This window comes from Crocodylus porosus, unplaced genomic scaffold (genome assembly GCF_001723895.1).
Source record: "Crocodylus porosus isolate Cpor-Errol unplaced genomic scaffold, CroPor_comp1, whole genome shotgun sequence".
Classification (NCBI taxonomy): Eukaryota; Metazoa; Chordata; order Crocodylia; family Crocodylidae; genus Crocodylus; species Crocodylus porosus.
The window spans coordinates 5,535,069-5,555,233 of NW_017728918.1; the positions used below are offsets into that span (position 1 = coordinate 5,535,069).

At 46.3% G+C, this 20,165-nt stretch overlaps 1 protein-coding gene across 12 annotated transcripts in view; it reads right to left on the reverse strand.

Annotated features, from left to right (window-relative positions):
- Positions 1-18,563, reverse strand: part of PKHD1 (polycystic kidney and hepatic disease 1 (autosomal recessive)) — a 383,573-nt gene extending 365,010 nt beyond the window's left edge. For 11 of the 12 annotated variants that reach the window (XR_002101523.1, XM_019537170.1, XM_019537167.1 and 8 more), the window contains exons 1-7: positions 18,365-18,563; positions 14,000-14,155; positions 11,583-11,660; positions 10,682-10,835; positions 9,656-9,755; positions 3,741-3,798; positions 287-365 (exon numbers count right to left, since the gene is read on the reverse strand). Coding sequence is in view for 11 of the 12 variants with exons in the window: in XM_019537170.1 (XP_019392715.1) it covers positions 287-365; positions 3,741-3,798; positions 9,656-9,755; positions 10,682-10,835; positions 11,583-11,660; positions 14,000-14,051 (521 nt within the window). In the remaining variant the exon portion in view is untranslated. Of the gene's footprint in view, positions 1-286; positions 366-3,740; positions 3,799-9,655; positions 9,756-10,681; positions 10,836-11,582; positions 11,661-13,999; positions 14,156-18,163; positions 18,317-18,364 lie in introns of all 12 variants that reach the window. The other variant, XM_019537166.1, reaches the window with a different exon arrangement.
- Positions 18,564-20,165: the final 1,602 nt, after the last annotated feature.

Below are 20,165 nucleotides of genomic sequence, written 5' to 3' on the forward strand. Positions count from 1 at the left end.
CCAAAATAAAACTTACAACCACCAGACGCAATTACAGTACAATTCACACTGAGCCATGATTGACTGTGCCGCCAGTAAATAAGCGGACTAGCTTAATGGACCAGTTGCAATTAGATTAGCAAAGTTTGCTGGAGCCCAACTCATGAGCTGCAATAAAGCACAATGAGAGGAAATGGGAATTCTGTGCCAACTGGTTGCTATTTATTGCTGTCAAGGAGGCTGATCAAAGAAAGAAATGCAAAAAAAATCACATGGGCAGAACCGGAAAGCCAACAGACATAATTACCCATCAATGTAGTCCGTGTCAAAGTCCATGGTTTCATAACTTCCTGCAATGACCTGCCCATAGACCTCTATTAGGTTTCCTGTTTAGAAGGAAAAGGAAAACTAAGTGGTTATTTTTTAAGACAGCATGTAAATGTTTTCAGAGGCAGGCTGACAAAGTAAGGGTTATGGGACATATTTACAAAGGTAGTTAGGTGCCAAGAGCCAGATCCTGTCCCACTTATTAGGTCTCTAAGTGGCATTTAGGCTTCTCTGTGATGAAGTATAATCCTATTCCACCCCACTCAAGTTCCTGAAAAACCAACCGTGTGTCTACTTTTGTAATGTGCTTGCCTTTTTGGCTCAAGACTAAAACTCAAAAAGTGGCAAGATGAACAAGGACCCACCCACATTTTGAATTAAGGGTTTTCAGAGACCTAGGAAGGTCAGATAGGATCCCAAACAGATTCTCAGGCACTTACTGGGTGGAATAGGATCTGAGATTTACAGAAGTGCCTAAGTAGTTGAAGTACTTCACTCTCCCGCTGACTGCCTGTGGAAATTAGGATCGTGTCATGCATGACCAAAAACTCAGAACTGCTGGCTTTACCCAGAAAACCTGAATGCTTTGTGTTTCACCAGAAACCAAACATTTTTTGACAAACAATGACAAAAATTAATTTCTTCAGCATTTTTCACTGCCAAAAATATATATATATTTCTGACCAGCTCTGCTACTGAGTCACTTCAGGCAATCAAACTATAGCACCCAGACATTCATTATTTTGGTCCATCTACCAGCTGCATCTCAGCAGCAATTTGGTTTTTAAAAGGGAAAGAAAGGGGTCACTGGGCTCATCTACATGGGATGTTTATTGCAGAGAGAACTAATTACCTCTGCAGTAAATGTCTGTGTCTACATGTGCACCTCTATTAGGGTGCGTAAAACTAATATACTCCGCAGCAGGGTAGGACTTGCAAATATGAGTGGTAGCGTGCTGTGGATATTTTTTGTGCATAGCAGCACATGTGTAGATGCCAATCCTGCTGCCTGCCAGCCAGCCCCAGGGCTGAAGCACCCTTGTGCCCCAGCCAGCTGCTCTGCAACATGTTGAGCCAGACTGGAGCAGCCCCAGGTTGGCAGGCTGAGCCCTTCTTCCCATGCCCCCAGGTCCCCTGCCAGTCAGGGCTGCTGTGACCCAGCTCCATGTGCTGCAGTCTGGGCACACATGTAAACGGTGAACTTGGCAGCTTCCTGGGAGCAGTAAGCTCCAGAGCTTATTGCTGCGCGTTAATGCACATGTAGACATGCCCAATGATGGGAGTCAAACTCTAAAGTAAATAGGCTTGACAGAGCCGTGTATAAAGCCACAGGTTTTCCATGACTAACTCCTCCAGAAGATGACTGTTCACTCACCATGACACATTTTCAGTCTTCAGAACAGTTACAGGGTTAAACTTTCAGCACAGAAATACCCTTCACTGTAACATGACAAAGGATCACTTGCACTTGGCTCTGTGCATCAAGGCTAGATTTTTTCAGAAAAGCCAAAGGTGGTGCTCACCCCATCCTTGGGGGTCTTCAAGAGGAGACTGGACAGGGACCTGGCTGGGATCACATGACTCCAGGTCTGGTGACCTTTTTCTTCCCTGCCAGGGGCAAGGGGTCAGACTAGATGGCCCGCTGAGGTCCCTTCCAACTCTAGAATCTATGAATCTATGAAAAAGGCGCACACCTACACATATAATTAATGAGATGAGATAAACCATGGATCAATTTGTGATGGAATCAACTACTTGTGGGTGCAGCATCTACACACGCACCTGAGACAGCAGCAAACTGAGCCAGGCAGAAGCAGTTTAGGTGAGGGCTGCTCCTGCCTTATTTTTCCTGCCTGCCTGCAGCATCCAGGAGAGCTCCAAGCTCCAGCCTCAGTTGTCTGGGTGCCAGCCCCAGGAGGGCAGGGGGCACAAGGGTCAGGCCCGAGCAGCATGCGGCTGCATCAAGTAGCAGAGGAGCTGGTTGGGCCACAAGGCTCCTGCAGCTGCTGAGCCATATGGCTAGGCAACAGGAAGGTGTGTAGCCCCTGCTGGCTGGGCTAACCAGGAGCAATTTACTTCCAGGTCAGTGTCTACATGTCCATTGCTGCACAGTAAATAACTACACAGTAGGATAGTGCTTGTGTTTGCAAGTACTACCTTGCTGCACAGTTTATTAGTTTCCTGCAGCATTGCACATGTAGACATGAGACAATTACTGAAGAGCTAAATTAGTGAGCTCCACAATAAACTTCTTGTGTAGACACACTAGGAGTGGAGCTTAATTCCCATTAAGTTGCAATGGGATCTGGGCACTTACCTTTAAGAATCCTAGCTCAAACATACATCAAAACACTCATACACCCACACAGAGAGAGTGGGGACAAGATTGACACAATCATTTAGGAACTTCAAGAGCCAGATAGTTAACTAGTAGGACTCAAAGTGCCTAACTTGCATTAAACTTTCAACCTCACTACATGTCTGTCTAGACTCTAAATACCCTAGGATCCTTGCTGTCCAAGGACTTCAAATTTCAGGATGTTAAATTCTTCTAAGATCTCCAGAAGCAGCTTGAAAATAGTAGCAAAAATATGGTAGAAGAAGACAGACAAGGTTCTTTGTCTGAATCTGATATCTTTTATTAAACCAACTTAGATAGTTGGAACTTTTTTTACAACTATTTAAGCTGGTCTCATAAAAGATATCAGATTCAGCCAAAGAACCTTGTCTGCCTATGTCCTTAGACCAACATGGCTACAACCTACACCCCTGGTAGAAAAAGAAGCCATTGGTAACAGTTTGGACAAACCAGAACTGAGATACATATGCCAAAAGAGAAGGTAAAAAATACTCACACTTGACAAGCACCTCGTCCTTTTTATATAAGTGCTTCTGTTCATCTACTTGAATTGTACACCAATGGCTTGATGTTTGTCTACCACTTTCTTGGTCATTCAGATTCTGATTGTTGAACTCAGATGAATGCAGCGTCCCACTGAAGTTAATTAAGTGCCATACAGGTTGGGATGGAGTTGCAGGTATAGAGTCTGGGACATGATCCTTGTAATAATCATTACAAGAATAAATAGGGGGAGAGGTGCAGGTGATTATCAGGATTTACAATAAGCAACTTGGTTGTTCTGCAACATCGTTATACTCAGCCAGCTTCAAATGAAGGAGATTTGGCATCTTTACAAGCAAAGTGCTGGTCAGTGCATACAACAGGGCCCAACCCACCAAAAATAGCAGTCTATTACAGTGTCAGCTGGCGAGGCTTGGCTGCATAGCTCAAGTGTTAGCTTTAGTTCTGGAGGTGACTAGTTCAATCCTCAGCGTGTCAGATAGAAAATGGCAGCTTTGTCATACAGAGGATGAAAATATGAAACATCAAAGAGAAATCAAAGCCGTCCCAATGTGAAAGAAAGCTCCCTTACCTGGGACTCCAGATGGCGGATTAATTTGGTAAACCACAGGTGTCTGAGCAACGGAGAACTGCAAGAAGAATTTTCTACTTAACTAAACAAGCTTTCACAGCAGCCCTATGAGATCTGATTGTATATTGTTCACAACACAGTTGGCAACCAGCATTTCAGACACTCCTATCTGAGGCTTTGTCTTTAAAGTATAGCTCTACTCTGATGTGTGACTAAATAAAAAAAATGCCCCCTTCTTGCTCGGCAGATTTGTCCCCCGTGTATTCAAAGTCAGATCCGCCAATGGCAATGATGTTTTATTTCTTTTTATACCTCCTAGGCCTGCTAAGTCATTGCAGCTAAGAGATGGATGGATTCCTCTCCAGTTTATGCATGGCTAACAGGAGTCTTAGCAAGTTATTCACCAGTTACACCTGTGCAGTGAAAGCGGCTGGGTTGCACTGGGGCCACTGGGGGTCTAGCCTGAGCTGCCAGGGGACAACCCTACATAGTTCTGCCATGGAGGGCATTACACAGCTGACCACATCTATGTGGGATAGATAGAAACCAATAGTTAACAGCCTTTTGCCTGTCTTTCTGCTCCTCAAATCCTCATGATTGGTTGGAGATTGTTCCAAATTTCTTTGCTCTCTCAGGATTGGCTGAAGACCTTCTACATCTGATGCTAGATCAGCCAAGAAGCAAAATTTGTGAGCTTAGGTAATATCTTTTCTTGGACCAAATCAGTAGCTTGCGGGTTTGCAAGACAACCTTTCAAGTCCAAGATAGCTTTCTTAGGTCAAGAAGAGCAGCAGATACAAGCAAAGCTAAATCCTGGTCATTTTACTCCATCACATAAATAAATGCAGTCCTTTAAAACAGATGAAAAACCTGTTTGTAGCCAGTATCCAGTGTCCGAAATTTGAACCTTAGGTTTGTTATTGGCATTACAGATCACGCAGTATCAGTTCTTTGCTCCAATTAGGTAGATGTACTTCACCGGGCACGTCTGCACTGCAGCTTCCAATGGAACGTGGAAATGCCCAAGCAAGCTTTAAACACACTACCACGGCTAGCAAAGACACTGGATAAATTACCCCACACTAGACCCCATGCTCTTGCAGCTAAACTACTTCAGGTACCTGTGGCAGCTCATTTAAAATTAGCTTAAGGATCTCCACACTGCAGGCAGATGAACCCTTGGCCCCATCCTTCTAGTGTGAATACTTGCAATTCGGTCCAAAATTGTGGTGTTCTGGGAATATTGGTGGTATTTGTAGAGTGGCAGGTATAGCATTCTGGGTACAGTTCGCTACACAGAGGGCACATCTACATGTGCAATCAATGCAACTGAATATACTCTGGCTCAAGTTGAGCTGGAGTAAACTAATCCCAATGTCACCATCTACACGTGCATTTAAGAACAGTAATTTACTGCACTGCCAGATATCACTCGTATCTGACAGGACTATCCGGCAGTGGAGTAAATTAGTCTGTCATACCTTCGCTGGAGTAAATTAAACTACTGCACCTTAACTGTAGACTAACTTTCTGTGCAATCTGGCTTCTCATGTAGATGCTCCCAGAGCTAATTTCTAACAAAAAGACTTTCCTCCAATTGACTCCCTCTCTCATCAATTCTCAGGTTTTTGGGACAAGCAAAGACAAACTAAATAGAGGGCCAGGGCCTTCAGCAGCTGCAACTGCCATTGCTTAACCTGTCCCTGGGTAGGGATCTGGTTCCTAGAGTCTGCTGAAATACGATAGCAGCAGAATATTTTTTGGCAGTATTAAATCTCTTTCACTGAGAATTTTTAACTCCCTCCAAACTTTTGCGTATTGCCCCATGCTGGAGGCAGGATACTACATGAGGAGAACAGGGCTGGTGAGACCAGTACATTCTGCATATCAAAAACTCCATGGTTTTAATGAGGATGCTCTATTCCTAATACTGGATAATGTGTAAGGTCCTGTTTTTTCATCGGGGTCAAAGCATTGTAGAAAGGTACAGCATTATGTTACTGGCATGCTGAGGCTAGGGCAAAAGGCTAGGAGTAGGGAGTCCAGGGCTCCGCACAAGGCCAGGAGGGTGATTTTGGGCAAAATCATGCTCTACCTCAGTTTCCCCATCTGTGAAGCTGGGTTAATGGGGATTATCCCCCCTTGGTGGAGAATGCTGAAACCTCCAAATGAAAAACTGCATGAACTGTATAAGCACCAAGGGCCAGATCTGCAAATCAGAGAAGTCTTTGGCTCTCCAGGGATGCAGGTAGGCACCCAGGGTAAATTCTGGCCTGGCAAACTAGGCATCTTAAATAGGAGGTGAACCTGACTCTGCAGGTTAGGACTACCAGACTGGCCAGGGAACCTAAGTTCTGGTCCCTACCCCTCACTCTAAGGCTTACCCAGGACTGGATTTGACCCACAGCACAGGGGATCGACAGCAAGAAGCTCGGCCCCACGTGCCCCCTTCCTTGCCCTGTGCTGCGCCTCTGATACCCTTTGCAGACAAAGGTAGGCTCCATTCCTCTCTCCTTTCCCCCATGCTCCTTCTGACGCTGGCAGTCATCTCTCTTCCCCATCACCTGAGGAGAGGTGGCTCCATGGAGGGTGAGGAGGGTGGGAGCACCTAAGATTGAAGTCCACTGATTTAAGTTTGTGGGTCTACATACATTTATGAGCCTACCAGACACTTCTATGCATTTGTGCACGAGTCTACTGGACACTTCTGTGCAACAATAAGGGCCAAATTTATAAAAAAAAATAAGCAGGCTTCTCCTGAGCCCTCTCTCTCCACTTCCACTAGCCCTCCCGCAGATCCTGTGCACCTTTCCCTCCTCCTCTCTGACCCTTATCCTGCTCTTAGGCTCTCTTGGTAGTAGACCGTATGGATAACCCCCCCTGGCTAGTCTAAAAACAGACTTCACAGCATTGAGGCAGCACTGCAATGAGTTGCACTTTCTCACACATACTGGCCTTTGCCTTTCTACCCCACTGGAGATGGTGGCTTAAAATATTAATGATGAGCAACACTGAGTTTCCCTCAAGCTGATCATCACGGAGCAGCGAGGTCAGCTCGGCACAGCACGCCAGGGTGGGGCTGGCTGGAGGACACAGCCAAAAGCAGTGGTATAGCCGTGGCCACCAGCTGAGAGGAAAGCCATCCATGAGCTGCTCAGACTTGTCACAGCCTGCCCCGGGTGTCTGCAACCGAGAGGCGAGGCAAAGTTAATTTTTAATACTCCTGGCTCACGGATTGCCGGCCCAAAACGAAGAGACGTGCTGTGGTTTATTTAGCTTGGCATGCGCCTCACTAGTGGCACCCCACCGGTGATTTCTCATCAGCGCTCCAAGCGAACTGAGCCGCCCGGCGACTCGCATGCTTTCGTGTGCAGTTTACTGAAACACTGGGCTCTGCCGCACGGTGCTGGAAAGGGAGCTCACACAAAAGCGAAGCGTAACTTCCGATCACAGGTGACCGCTGGCAAACCGTTACGGTGGGGGATTCTGCTGTGCAAATGCCACTTGATCTCGACTTAAGGGGAAACTATTATCCTGCACTACAAATCAAAACTGTTTTTATAAACCTTGTCCTGTGCCCTTTGAAGTCACCCCATATTAACGGGAACAAAATAAAGCTGGAGGGTTTAAAAGAGTAGGAGCATAAAGCAATTATCCTTATTCTTCAGAACAGGAATTGAAAGGGGGAAAAGGACAAAATTCGACTTTGCCTATTATGCATTAGAGCTGCACTTGGATGTCTAAGCCCTGGCCCAGTTCTGTTCTGTCTCCTAGATGCAGAAGTGGCACTTAGTCCCACCTGCACAGATTTAACATCGGATGCCACCCATGGGCCTAGGTTGGGCTGACATCCTGCTCAGAGCAACCTGATGTGGCTAAGTTGCTGTCCAACCCCCAATATGCCTGGAGCAGCCCATAAGTTCTGTGCAAGTCTTGCAAACTATAGCATCGGGTAGACACCAATGCAAAGAGACTCCTTATCTTTTAGCTCAATAGCCTAAAGGTGAATGCCAACAACCTTTAAGCCCATATATTCGACTTCCTTACAAAGTGCCCTAGCCAGTTGAACTAGGTAGGGCCAAGAGCTTGGTAGAGCATGGACTATGTGGGGCTAAAAGTACCCTCTGTTCCCAGCACCTGTGGTGTAAGGGGCGGTGATCAGGGCCTTCGATCCAGGTGCCCACTTAAGGAGGAGTGCAAGAATGGTAGCCTCTGCTGCTGGCGGGACTGGACCATCCTCTATCACTGTAGGGAGCTTCTCTAGAAAACACAGCGGGGGCATGCCCATGTCCAGGCACCCGTCATGCTGTTTTTGAATTTTGCGTTGGATAAAAAACCATGGCAAAAACAGAATTTGTCCAACGTGAGTAAAGGACGGTGGCAAGCGCCCAAAGTCATTCAGCAGCAGAGGTGGGAACAGCACCCAGCTGTCTCAACTACCAGGATCCTGCTTGCATTAGCATGTCTATAGCTGCACTTCGTTTGCAAAAAGAAACTCTGTAGCATCCTGCATCTTTCTCCGCATTCCTTGTAGTTATTCACACGTGAGAAGACAAGGAGTACAGCTTTTCCGATATCATTTCCAACCAGGCCAAAATCACAAAGTGCTGAAAAGCAATGCGAAAGATGGGATGACCTTCCTGGGTTTGCAATCGGATTTCAGACTGATGAGGTTCAGGATGCCCCGGAGACAATGCAAGGAGTCCAACCCTTTCAGTGCTGAGTTCCCATACTGGTATATCATGTGCCGAGGTGCTCGTGTGCCCCCTGCACTCTTCTGAGCATGCTCAACTGAAAGCAACATAATCTAGGAGGTAATGTGTTCATTTGGGATTCAGGAAATTTGGAGTCAAATACAGGCTATGCCACTGATCTGCAGGATCATAGGAAAGTAGGGCTAGGAAGGCACTTGCAAGGTGGACTTAACCCAGCCCCTTTCTCAAGGCAGGATCATCCCTGACTAAACTGTCCCAGCCAAGTGTCTGTCTAACTGCTTTTGAAAACTTCCAAGCATGGCGATGCCACAACTGCTCTAGGTAACCTGTTTTCCAACGCTTGATCACACTCAAAGTTAGAAAGTTCCTCCTAATCTCCAAACTAATTTTCCCCTGCTGAAGCTTGAGGCCCTTGCTCCTAGTCTTGCCTCCTATGGCCACAGAGAAGAGCCCATCTCCCTTCAGATATTTGAAGATTGTTATCAAATCCCCTCCCTCAGTCTTCTCTTCTACAAATGAAATACATGCTAATTCTTGCAGCCTTTCCTCATAAGGCATGCTGCCCCAGCCTCCAGTCATTCTTGTTGCTCTGTGCTGGACCCTTTCCAATCTGCCCACATCCTTCTTGAAGTGCAGGGCCCAAAACTGGACACAGTGCTCCAGGTGAGGCCTCACCAGTACTGGATTGAGTGGAAGAATCAATTCGCTTGAGTTGCGAGAGAGGCCCCCGTTAATACAACCCAGGACGCGGTTGGCTTGTAACAAGAGCACCCTGATGACTCACATTCAGCTTCTGGTCTACTGTAATCACTAGGTCCTGCTCTGCAGTACTGGATGGCCTAAGAGAAGTCCTCTGACCTCTTTATTTGCCCTTCCTTCTACCTCCAAGCTCTAAATTGCTAGCAGGGGCTGGTTCTGACCAAATTTAAGACATTGAGGCTTCTCATCATAATTGTAATATTAGTGTTTTGCCCTGTATGCCTTAAAAGTGCCAAAAGGGGTTTACTGGGGCCCTCGTTTTGTTGTAACCACGGCAATAAGAACCTACTAGGTCATCTCGTCTGGGATTAGATGGCACCCCCACACCTTCCCGGAGAACGCACTTCCCGAATATCTCCCCTGACACTCAAACTATGCATGTCTGGTTGGTACCCACCATCGATCATCCTTAAGTATTCCACATTTTTAGTCGGTGTTCACCTTAAAAGTGCAGTTGTCCCCAGTCATCCTACCCGAGGTGCTTATCACCTGCCCATTAGAAGTCACTTCTGGATGGTACACTCCCTCCTGCAGCAAGGACCTTAAAAAGAAACAGATCAGGCTTTACCACACAGGCCTGATCCTTCCCAGGCAAAATTCCTTGTAGCTTTGAAGGGACTTTAATAAAAATTAGAGCCCACTCTTCTACTGATTTAGCCAGATCTATAAATTGATACACAAAATAAGAATAAGCATATGCACTCCACTGGACGTATAGCAAACTGCAGAGAAAGTGGAAGTGAATGAGTTTAAAACCAAGCTAAGTGGGGGGAAATGGTGGAAAAGACTGATTGCAAATGCAAATACATATTGTAATGCATTATTATGTATAATGTACTTATACAAATTATGTATAAGTACATAATGGGTGTACCCATCTTCCCTGCCCTGTGCTCCTGGCCTGATCTACTTCTCTGCTTTCTGCTCCCCGCCCAAGTTGCAGCTGCAGTGCCTGCCCCCTCCCCAGTCTGCTGTGTCTTATGCACAGAGGTTGCCTGTAACACTTGTGGCACACATGCTGGAGGTCAGCCACCCCTGCCCTACATGAAGAGATACTGAAGTATTCACTAGGATTCACACATTTAAAGGCTAGGTGGGACCTTCATGTCTTCCTGCATGATACAGGCCTGAGAGTTTCACTCGTTCATGCCTCAAGGAAGAAGAATTACTCTTTTTTTATTGCATGCACACATGCCACTAAAACCAAAAACTTGTGGCTGAGTAACATCCCTGTTAGAAAGACAACCAGTGAGTATGAATGTACCACTTAGCAAACTCTCCCATTAGTAATTTCACACAACGTTAAAAAGTTACGCCTTATTTTCAGTTTTGGTGCCTTTCGAGGCATTGGATTTCATTAGGCCTTTTATGCTACTGATTCAAGTAGCCCTTTATGACAAAAAATAAAGCATAAGAAATAGCATATGCAGGCAAGAAAGTTTTTTCTGACTCTTTTACATAATTTACCTTGTTTTGCATCTTATGGTAGATACGTCGAAATGCAGAGGGTGGACATCACACACAACTCTAGGCAAAGTTGGATTTACCAGGGACACTTCCAACTGAGACCCACTGGTCGAGTACCAGAGACTGAGCTGGTCAGATGTCAAACCTAAGCAATCTATTAGCAAGAAACTTTTGGTAAGTATGGGAGCATTTTATATTCTGACAGCAGCATAGCTGTTAAACTCCATAAGGGGCATGATTAAAATTTTGTCTAGCAGTACTAAACTAAAATCCCTGATCGGGACTTTCAATCAAGCATGGGGATATTTCTTTCACGTTTCAAAGCAGTCAGTCTTCCCATGAAGTCATGTGCCTTCGTTGGGATGAAATGTTTTCATGGGCTTTCCATACCACTGTGCAGATTTCTTCTTACAATGAACCCTTTCTCCACTAGCTTCCACTTTACGAAAAAGATTACTTCGGGCCTAAGTGAGTGAAAAAACAGTGGGATTTCCACACACTTCGTGCGTATTTTGCACGATGATGAAGAACAACACCAAAGTATTTCAACTTGGGCACTAAAGTCAAGCAACTAACTAGGTATTTGGGCATAAGTAAATGGCCACGTTTCTCCTGGATGCAGTGGGACCACTTGAGCCGCTGCTCAGAAACGCAGAGAAGTCAGGCCAATTGTGGACTAGGTGAGTGATGCTGTTGCCAATTTTTTGGATGTTATCTCCAGTCAAATGTTAATTAGTAGTGTTCTTAAAGCCCCAGCTACTAGAGTCAAGTGAAGAGATGACAAAAAGCTCATGTCATAATGTTGGGGGTTTCTAACCCTCTTTAAGGATTTATTGCTAACAAGTCTGAGGCGCGGTATCCCAAGATTTCCAACTGTCATTGAAAGCCATTGGAAACTCACCATCCAATCTCAGGGTAATCCATGTTCCTCCAGCAATGCTGCCTTCCCTGGGGTCAATGAATACTTTTGCAGAAGTCACTGCAAAAATAACCCAGCTACTTCAGTATGAAATGCAAACAGCAGAACCAATTATCCAATATCTTTACAATGATAATGGACACACTTGTTACACTCATCTGTGTGGGAGACATTTACAGGGATATTTTTACACTGTGTTCCCACCCATGGTCTATATTCAGCCATCACTGCCCTGGTCCCTCATCCTTGTCTACTCTTTGCCTGGAGTCTGTCTTCTGCTTCAGAGGTCTCCCAGTGCTCTGGTTCAGCAGCAACCCTCTTTTGGAAACCAACCACAGCACCCCTCCCTTGGCAACTCTGACTTCTTTGCAAGTCTCTCCTTATCCTCCCCCTTCTATGGCACTAAAGAAGCATGGCCAGAATTGAGCCAGAGACTTAAAGTAGCATTCACCTGGTGCTACACCAGCACTTTGGTAGCAAGAAAAGCAAGCCAAATCCTGTACCAATTATGACATCTACTGGAAGCTCAATGCCAGTCCAACATCTTTCTTCATGAAGCCTTTGATTGACACTATTAGAAAACCTGCAGCTCTCCATTGCATTTCACCCTGTTCTGAACGAGTGTTACAGCCTTTCTGGATTTCTTGCTTGGCTCCCATGGTGGTACTTTTGAAGTTGTAATGTGCTGTGCTCAAGGTATAGAGCATACAGGAGGTACACCCATGAGATGCTAGACCAGACTAAACCAGATGCAAATTGGTCCTGCTTAATGAGGGTAAAGGAGGTTTGTTCCACATCAGCCAGATGTGCCGACTCTTATTTAAGTGGATACCAATGTGGGACCAGGAGGTCCCGGAAAAGGAAGTCCATAGGTTATCTGCAGAAGAGACAGTACCAGCATCACCATGCCAATGAGCAAGGCACTGGCAGGGACACCCAAGAAGGTAATGGATTCCCTATTCCAGTAGACACCTGCTGGCGAATCCATCGATCAAAGAAAGAGGCAAACCGATGGTTTGGGTGGGCCTTGTTACACATTAATTTCGGGCAGCACTTAACCCCTAGATTATCCACATGTTAACACATTTAAGTGACTTAAAGTACTCGTTATGCTGCTCAAAGTAAGGCCACTCCAGTGCAGGTTTATCTCTGATCTGCAGAACCCAGCTCTTGTTCCATTAAATTGTGTCCACTCCCCGCAGATGTGCCACTCAAATTGAAGATATGACTGCAAACTACCACTAAGCAATCAACACTTGTACAGCTCACAGTGGTCCAGAGAGGTAGATGTTTTTCTGCTTGGAAGTAGATGGCATACAAACACATTTTACCCATATCACAGGACAAATCCAGCCATTGACAATAGCTTTCATCTGCTACTGTCCTAAGCTGAACTAAAAATTTGAACTAAAAATGATGGGGAAATAGTCATTTCCTACAGTAAAAAAATCACTGCCAGGTATTGCTCTGTTGGCATATCAGGGTGAGGAGATCAGTCTACTGGACACTGCCAGTGGTCTCTCTTCAGTATGGATTATAGACCTAACCATGGAAAGAAAGAGCTGGCTCTCTGTATCCTAGGTGCATTATATCACATTATATATATACTTCCTGAAACAGTGTTGGTAGAAGTATATAATGTTCAGGGTGGAAGTTGTTCTTTTCCCTTCTTCACTGTCGTTTGCTGCTACTTCCATCTGCACAGTCTTATTGAGACTCCATGCTCTGCCCTCCCTGCTAAAGGTTCGTCTGAGAGTTTTTCATGGGGCATCCACAAGAGCATGTGGCCCAAATGTCCCACACGTTTGGGAGAGACAAACTGCCCGTTAATCATAGGATCATAGGAGGTAGGAATGATTTCTTCATTGGTGAAATGTTTCCATCCAATGCCCAGATTCTGTTACAGGCTTTTTTTTGCAGAAGCCATCTAGTTTCCCGCCTCGCGTTTCAATAGCTTTTGCAGCTATATGTTGACAAAACCCTTCCTGCAGCCTTCAGTAGAGCTGCCAGTTGCTAGTACTGCACCTATCTGGGGCAAATACCCTGGATGTCCAAGCAGACTCCCACACAGCCATCAAAAGGAAACCAGTTAGTATGAGCAAGCATGAAATGAATATGGAAATTATAGAGAGGATAGAGCATGAAGCTAATCGTCTACCCACTGGTTACAGAAACAGAACCGGGCTACTATGCCAGTAATTCTACCAACTAGACTGCATAAAAATCAGTATAGTGACACCGGGAAACTGTAGCATTTAACTTGCAGGCCTCTTGCAAACCTGCTCCTAGAATTTCAATGATCTCTTGCCTATCCTAGTGGCATGGAGGGGGTCGGGTTTTTTTTGTTCTGCTAGCCTTGCGGATGATAATTTTGAGGCCTGCCGCCCCGTAGCACTCACCTGCTAAGAGCAGCAGCTCCACATTCAAAAAGAATGATATCAAAGCGTTCATCTCCGGGCTCTGACTTCAATTTCATGAGAGGTTTTTCCCAAGATTGCCAGATCACTCACACTTTTCGGAGTTACAGCACTTGCCTTTGGTATCTTCGGACTTCCCTGGAACATGAAAAAGAACCAGCTCTGAATTCATTATTCATATTACAAGCCTCTAGGGCAGAGAACGGTGCTTGCAGTCATTGTCCTGCTGCCTAGGAAGGACTGTTGCCTGCAACTAAGAAGGGCCTGGGAGAGGGATTTATTTCATCTCATTCACAATGTAAAAGATAATAAAAAAAGGAGAGGGGAAAAAAGAGTTGGTAATAGGACATGAAGCTTCATGCCTTCCAGCTTTTCAATGGAGCTCAAGAACAGACTTTCATGCATCTGGCAGCCCCAGCTTGGAGCCGAGCTTTCATGAGATTTACACATAGTTAAACATCTAGAGGGAGGGAGATTTTCAATACACCCTTTTCAATTAGATATTTGATGGTAAGGTTGAAAGGTAGCCTGGGAGGAATTTTGAGGGCTAACTGTGGTCCGTCAGTCCAGAAAGTTTAGGAACCACTGCCTGACGGGATGTAGAAGCACTGGTCCATATGTGCTTGGTACTACTGATTTACTTTAAAGCAACCCCCAGATGTAGCTAACATTCAATAGGCCATTTCAGCTGAGACCACCACTGCTAACTCAAAAACCCAAATCTCCTTAGGATCCCCTACTCCATTTAATTAAAAACTCAAATCCCCTTAGAATCCCCTACTCCATTTAATTCCTATTTCCAATTGCTTTGGAAAAAGAGATGAGCTTTGTAGTGTGCTTGAGCGTGTAGCTCTTTAAGGTCAAATGGGGGGGTGGGGGCGAATTGTAAAACCAAGAACCTAAGAGACATCATCTATCTGGTGACTGGCCAGGAAGAGCAAAGACTTTTCAGGCCGATTGGTTGGGAGAAAGACTGGAGCGTGTCCCTGCCTGGACAAGGCCAGGGTGATGTTATGCAGGGGGATATAAGGTGAGCTGGGCTGGTTTGGGGGGGGAGAGAAGCTGCTAGGGGCTGCTGCAGAGTGATGTCAAGGCATTTGCAGACAGCAAAAAAGGGAAACTCACGTAGAGAAGAGAGAGAGGGAGAATTGTCCTCACGTCTGGAAACTCCCCTCTCTTCCTTTTCTTCCCCCTTTTCTGAGTTTTCTGTCTAGCTGGGTCTTAAAATCCTCCAAGGATGGAGACTCCACCACTTCTGTGGGTAACCTGCTCCAGTCCTTTTCTACCTTTCTAGAGAGAAAATTTTTCCTGATATCTAACCTAAACTTCCCTTGCTGCCGCTTGAGACGGCTGCTCCCTGTTCTGTCATCTGTCCCCACTGAGAACTGTCCAGCTCCATCCTCTTTGCAACCCCCTGCAGGGAGATGAAGGCTGCTATTAAATCCCCTCTCAGTCTTCTCTTTTCTCAACTAAATAAGCCCAGTTCCCACAGTCTTTCCTTATAAGTCATGTCCCCCCAGCCCCCAATTGGTCCACATCCTTGCTGGAGTGGGGCACCCAAAACTAGACAGAGAACTCCAGATGTGGCCTCCCCAGTGCTGAATAGAAGGAAATAATCATGTCCCTTGACCTACTGGCAGCACCCCTTCCAACGCAGCCCAGGATACCATTAGCCTTCTTTGCAACAAGAGCACACTGCTGGCTCATATTCAGCTCATTGTCCCCTATAAGCCCCAGACCTACTGCCCAGCCAGTCACCCCCAGCTTGTCCTGGTGCATGGGACTGTTCCCTCCTAAGTGCACAACTTTGAATTTGTCCTTGTTGAACCTCATGGGATTTCTTTTGGCCCAATCCTCCAATTTGTCTAAGCCGCTCTAAAACCTAGCCCTGCTCTCCAGCATATCTACTACCTCCCGCAGCTTGGAGTCATCTGTAAACTTGCTGAGGATGCACTCTGTGCCATCTTCCAGGTTGTTGATGAAGACCCTGAACAAAACCATCCCCAGGACTGACCCTTGGGGCACTCCACTTAATACTGGCTGCCAACTAGATATCAAGCCATTGATTATTACCCTCTGGGCCCAATGCTTCAGCCAGTTTTCCATCCATCTTACAGTCCATTCATCCAACCCGTACTTCCTTAGCTTGCCTCCAAGAACGCTGTGGGAGACCAAATCAAAAGCCTTGCTCAAGTCAAGGCACACCACATCCACAGGTCTCCCCACATCCACAGAGCCAGTCATCTCATCACAGAAGGCAATCAGGTTGGTCAGGCATGACTTGCCCCTGGCCATGACCGCTCCTAACCCCCGTCTTCTCTTCCAAGTGCTTAGAAATGGATTCCTTAAGAACCTGACCCATGATTTTTCCAGGGACTGAAATGAAGCTGACTGGTCTGTAGTTCTCTGGATCCTCCTTTTTCCCTTTCTTAAATATGGGCACTGTGTTTGCCCTTTTCCAATTATCCAGGACCTGTCCCAGTCACCATGAGTTTCCAAGGATGACGGCCGACGACTCTGCTATCACATCAACCAAGTCCCTCAGCACCCCAGGGCACATCTCACCGAGCCCATGGACTTGTATACATCCTGCTTGTCTAAATACTGCCTAACCTGTTCTTTCGCCACTGTCGCCTGCTCACCTGCTCCCCAAACTGTGCTGCCTGGTGCAGTAGTCTGGGAGCTGACCTTGCCAGTAAAGACTGAGATGAAAAAGGCATCAGCCTTTTCTGCAGCCTCTGTCACAAGGTTGCCTCCCCCACTGAGTAAGGGACATACACTTTTCCTGATTCGCATCTTGCTACCGACAAACTTGTAGAAATGCTTCTTGTTACCCTTCGTTTCCCTGGCTAGCTGCAACTCCAATTGCCCTTTGGCCTTTCTTCTTTCATCCCTGAATGCCCGAGCAATGCACTTATATTCTTGCCTAGTTATTTGTCCAAGTTTCCACTTCTTATAAGCTTCTTTTTTTGTGATTTAGTTTCCTGAAGAGTTCCCTGCTAAGCCAAGCTGGTCTTCTGCCACACTTGCACGTCGGGATGGTTTGCTCCTGCACTCCCAGGCAGGCTTCTTTGAAGTACAGCCAGCTCCTCAGTCCTCCTCAGACTGGCTTCCCAGGGGATCCTGCCCCTGAGAGCTGCTGAGAGACCATGCCATTCAAGAGAAAGGCCCAAAATACAGGAAATCAAAAGACCTCAGGAGCCTGTGCAGGTTTCAGAACTGTTGCTCTCTTATGAGACTAACAGAGAGACAAGACCTGTTAGAGGTGTCTGACAAAGTTAGACCAGGCTAGGTTTCCATAAGGCAGGAGTGTCAAACTCCACTGGCCTTGCAGGCCAGAAGAGCAGCATGGGGCTGTTGCACGGGTGGGATCAAGCCCACCGACACCTTCCCACTCCCCCCTACCCACTCATATACCTGATCCAAGACCCCCGGTCCAGGACCAAGCCCAAGGGAGCACTGCTTACTGTACAACCAAGGACTCTGCCTGAGCAACCACCACCAGTGATGCAGGCCCCGGGCACTGCAAAGGAGGCAGGACCAGGCAACAGATTATGGGGCTCTATGGGCCAGATCCAGCCCATGGGCCCTGTTTGACACCCCTGCCATAAGGGGATGGCAAGGTAGGCATCAATATTGACTAATATGAAGGCAAGATGCAGCCAACTATGGGAGAGCCAGGCACATTATAGACATTTAAAACCTATAACAGCAAAACACCCATTTCAGCTGCACTTGCCAGTGGATCGTAAAAATCAGGCAGACCAAAATGCATCGTTTCAATCTGTAATGCACAACTGCCAATAATCTGCCCTCAATAAGGCCTGTGTTTCTAGAGGGCATTTCATCCACATGCCGCAGTCCACTAATTGGGACTGGCTTGAAGCAGGTGAGTTTGTGGCCTGTGATATTAAAGATGCAGAACCCGTGGCCCAGAAAGGCAAGTGACTTGGTACATCATAGCACTGATAGTCTGTAGCCTTGAACTGAATAAAAATCATGAGTTCTGCAGCCAGGCATAGTAGCTAAACAGCAGGAAATCAAATCCAGGCTCTCCTAATATAAATATAGAAACATTCAATAGTATATATCCCTTTCTTTCTCTCTCACTCCAGCTCTCCTGTTCCAACAGATGGACAAACTCACTTGAATATGATAATCAAGTATGAAGACCACAGGCTATTTTTGTGTGATGAGTGCTGCTCTTCGTAATACAACCGTGTGATGTATCCTCCTTGCAGTTCACAACACAACTACGATCTCTGCTCGTCAGAGTCTATCACGTTTGCTCCTGTTGATCTAGGCAGATAAAAGATCTTTTTTAAACAGATATATGCTATTGCTTACCTTATCCAATTTGCTTCCCTTCCACCCCTCAGAGGAGAGAGGCATGCAGGTGCCTTTGGTTTCCAAATAACCTTTCTTCTTTCATCAGGTGGAAAATTCAAAACTGGGCTCTATTTGTCATTATTGCTGTTTTGGAGCAGAGGTTTTTCCAGGCACTAACTTCATTCCCTCTGCAGGTAACCAAGTCACGTCCTGCTGCAACTTGCCAAACTAGTTTTTTTTAAGCAAGCTGGATGCTTTTTAGAGGAAAAGCTTGGGGCTGTCCATAGGGCAAGCTTAATTATTAACATAAGCTACTTGCTATTAACTGCTTTGTTCCAAGTCTTTTATTAACGACCCCAGGGAGGGCAGCGGGGAAAGCAACTTGGAGTGTTTCTCTTTTTGGGAGCAGCCCCTTGCATGGCAATAGGCACCTGAAGACAATTGATCCAGATTTCTTTTATTTTACTTTCTGCGTCTTCTCTATAAAACATAAGCAACAGATCAATATTCCCCAAAACGTTCATCAGTTGTGTTGAAATAGCTTTAAGAACAAAACCCACCAAACAAAAAGTTTGCAAACCCATACGCTTAGCCCAGTGTTTCCAGACTTGTTCAAAGTATCCCTAAGTTTGCCAAGTGTTTTAGCCAAGCTTCAAGAAAGGCTGAGGCGGCGTCTACAATTTCAGGAGGAAGTCACGTGAAATTTGGTGGGTTCCCCTGGCTGCCCTAGGAAACCATAGCCATTTCCACCAAGATGGACTCAGAGTGAAGACCAACTCCCCATGGTGGTACAAAGTTATCTACACCAGGGTCGCCAGTCTACAGCCAACGGGCTAGATCCAGCCCAAAGAGCCTTTCAATCCAGCCCACGGCTTGGGGCTTCGGTGCGGGTGGATGGTGGGGGAGCTTTGGCAGCAGATGGTTTCCCTGTGGTGGCAGGGGGAAACATAACAGTGGCAATATGGGGAAAAGTGGCAGCAGCTGGCCGCCCACCAGCCTGCCAAAACTGGGTCAATCCAACCTTAAGAAGTCACCAACCCTTGATATACACAAACTAAAATCAAAAAATGAGGTCATGAGAAAATCTCTCTCGCTGTGGTTCACAAAGCAAGGAGGCTTTGTGAAATCTGAACAGCTCAATATAAGTGTATTACAACCCCCCTTCAAAGACCTAGCTCAAAAATGATGTTTTCTGGAGCTGTAGAGTAGAGGATACAGCCCGCAGGCTGCATCCAGCCTGCAGCTGGACTCCATTGGGCTGCATGGGCTACCAGTGGGCTGGGGATTTGTGGGCATGGCCAGCAGTGGGTGTGAACTGCTGTGGCATCTGTGTCCAGGTAGACACGGCTGTCAGCAGCCGGGGTGCAGCCTGGGGCTATATAACACAGCCTTGGCTTGTGCTGTGGCAGCTTGGTCCATCCCCACTTGCCCCACTCTCTGCCACCAGCATGGCTGCTACTAAAGTAGCTACTACCACTGCATAAATAGTTTCAGTAACCATCACCCCTGCCCTGTGCCCCAGGTCAGGTCTGACCCACAAGGAGCGCTTTGGTCCAGATTTGACCCAGGCCACAAAGGGAGTTTGACATCCCTTGTGTAAGGCAAGAAGGGCAAAGAATAAATCATTCTAGATATCCATCTCTTTAAATTATCTCCCCTGTGGCATCTACTTTCTGCCACAGACAGAGACAAGCTGCAGGGCTAGATGGACCTGAGAACTGATCCAGTATAGCAGTTCCTAAGCCATTATGATTTCAATTGCCTAATACACATTTTGAAAGTATCTTCAGGTCTCAAGGACGCTGAAACAAAAATCCTG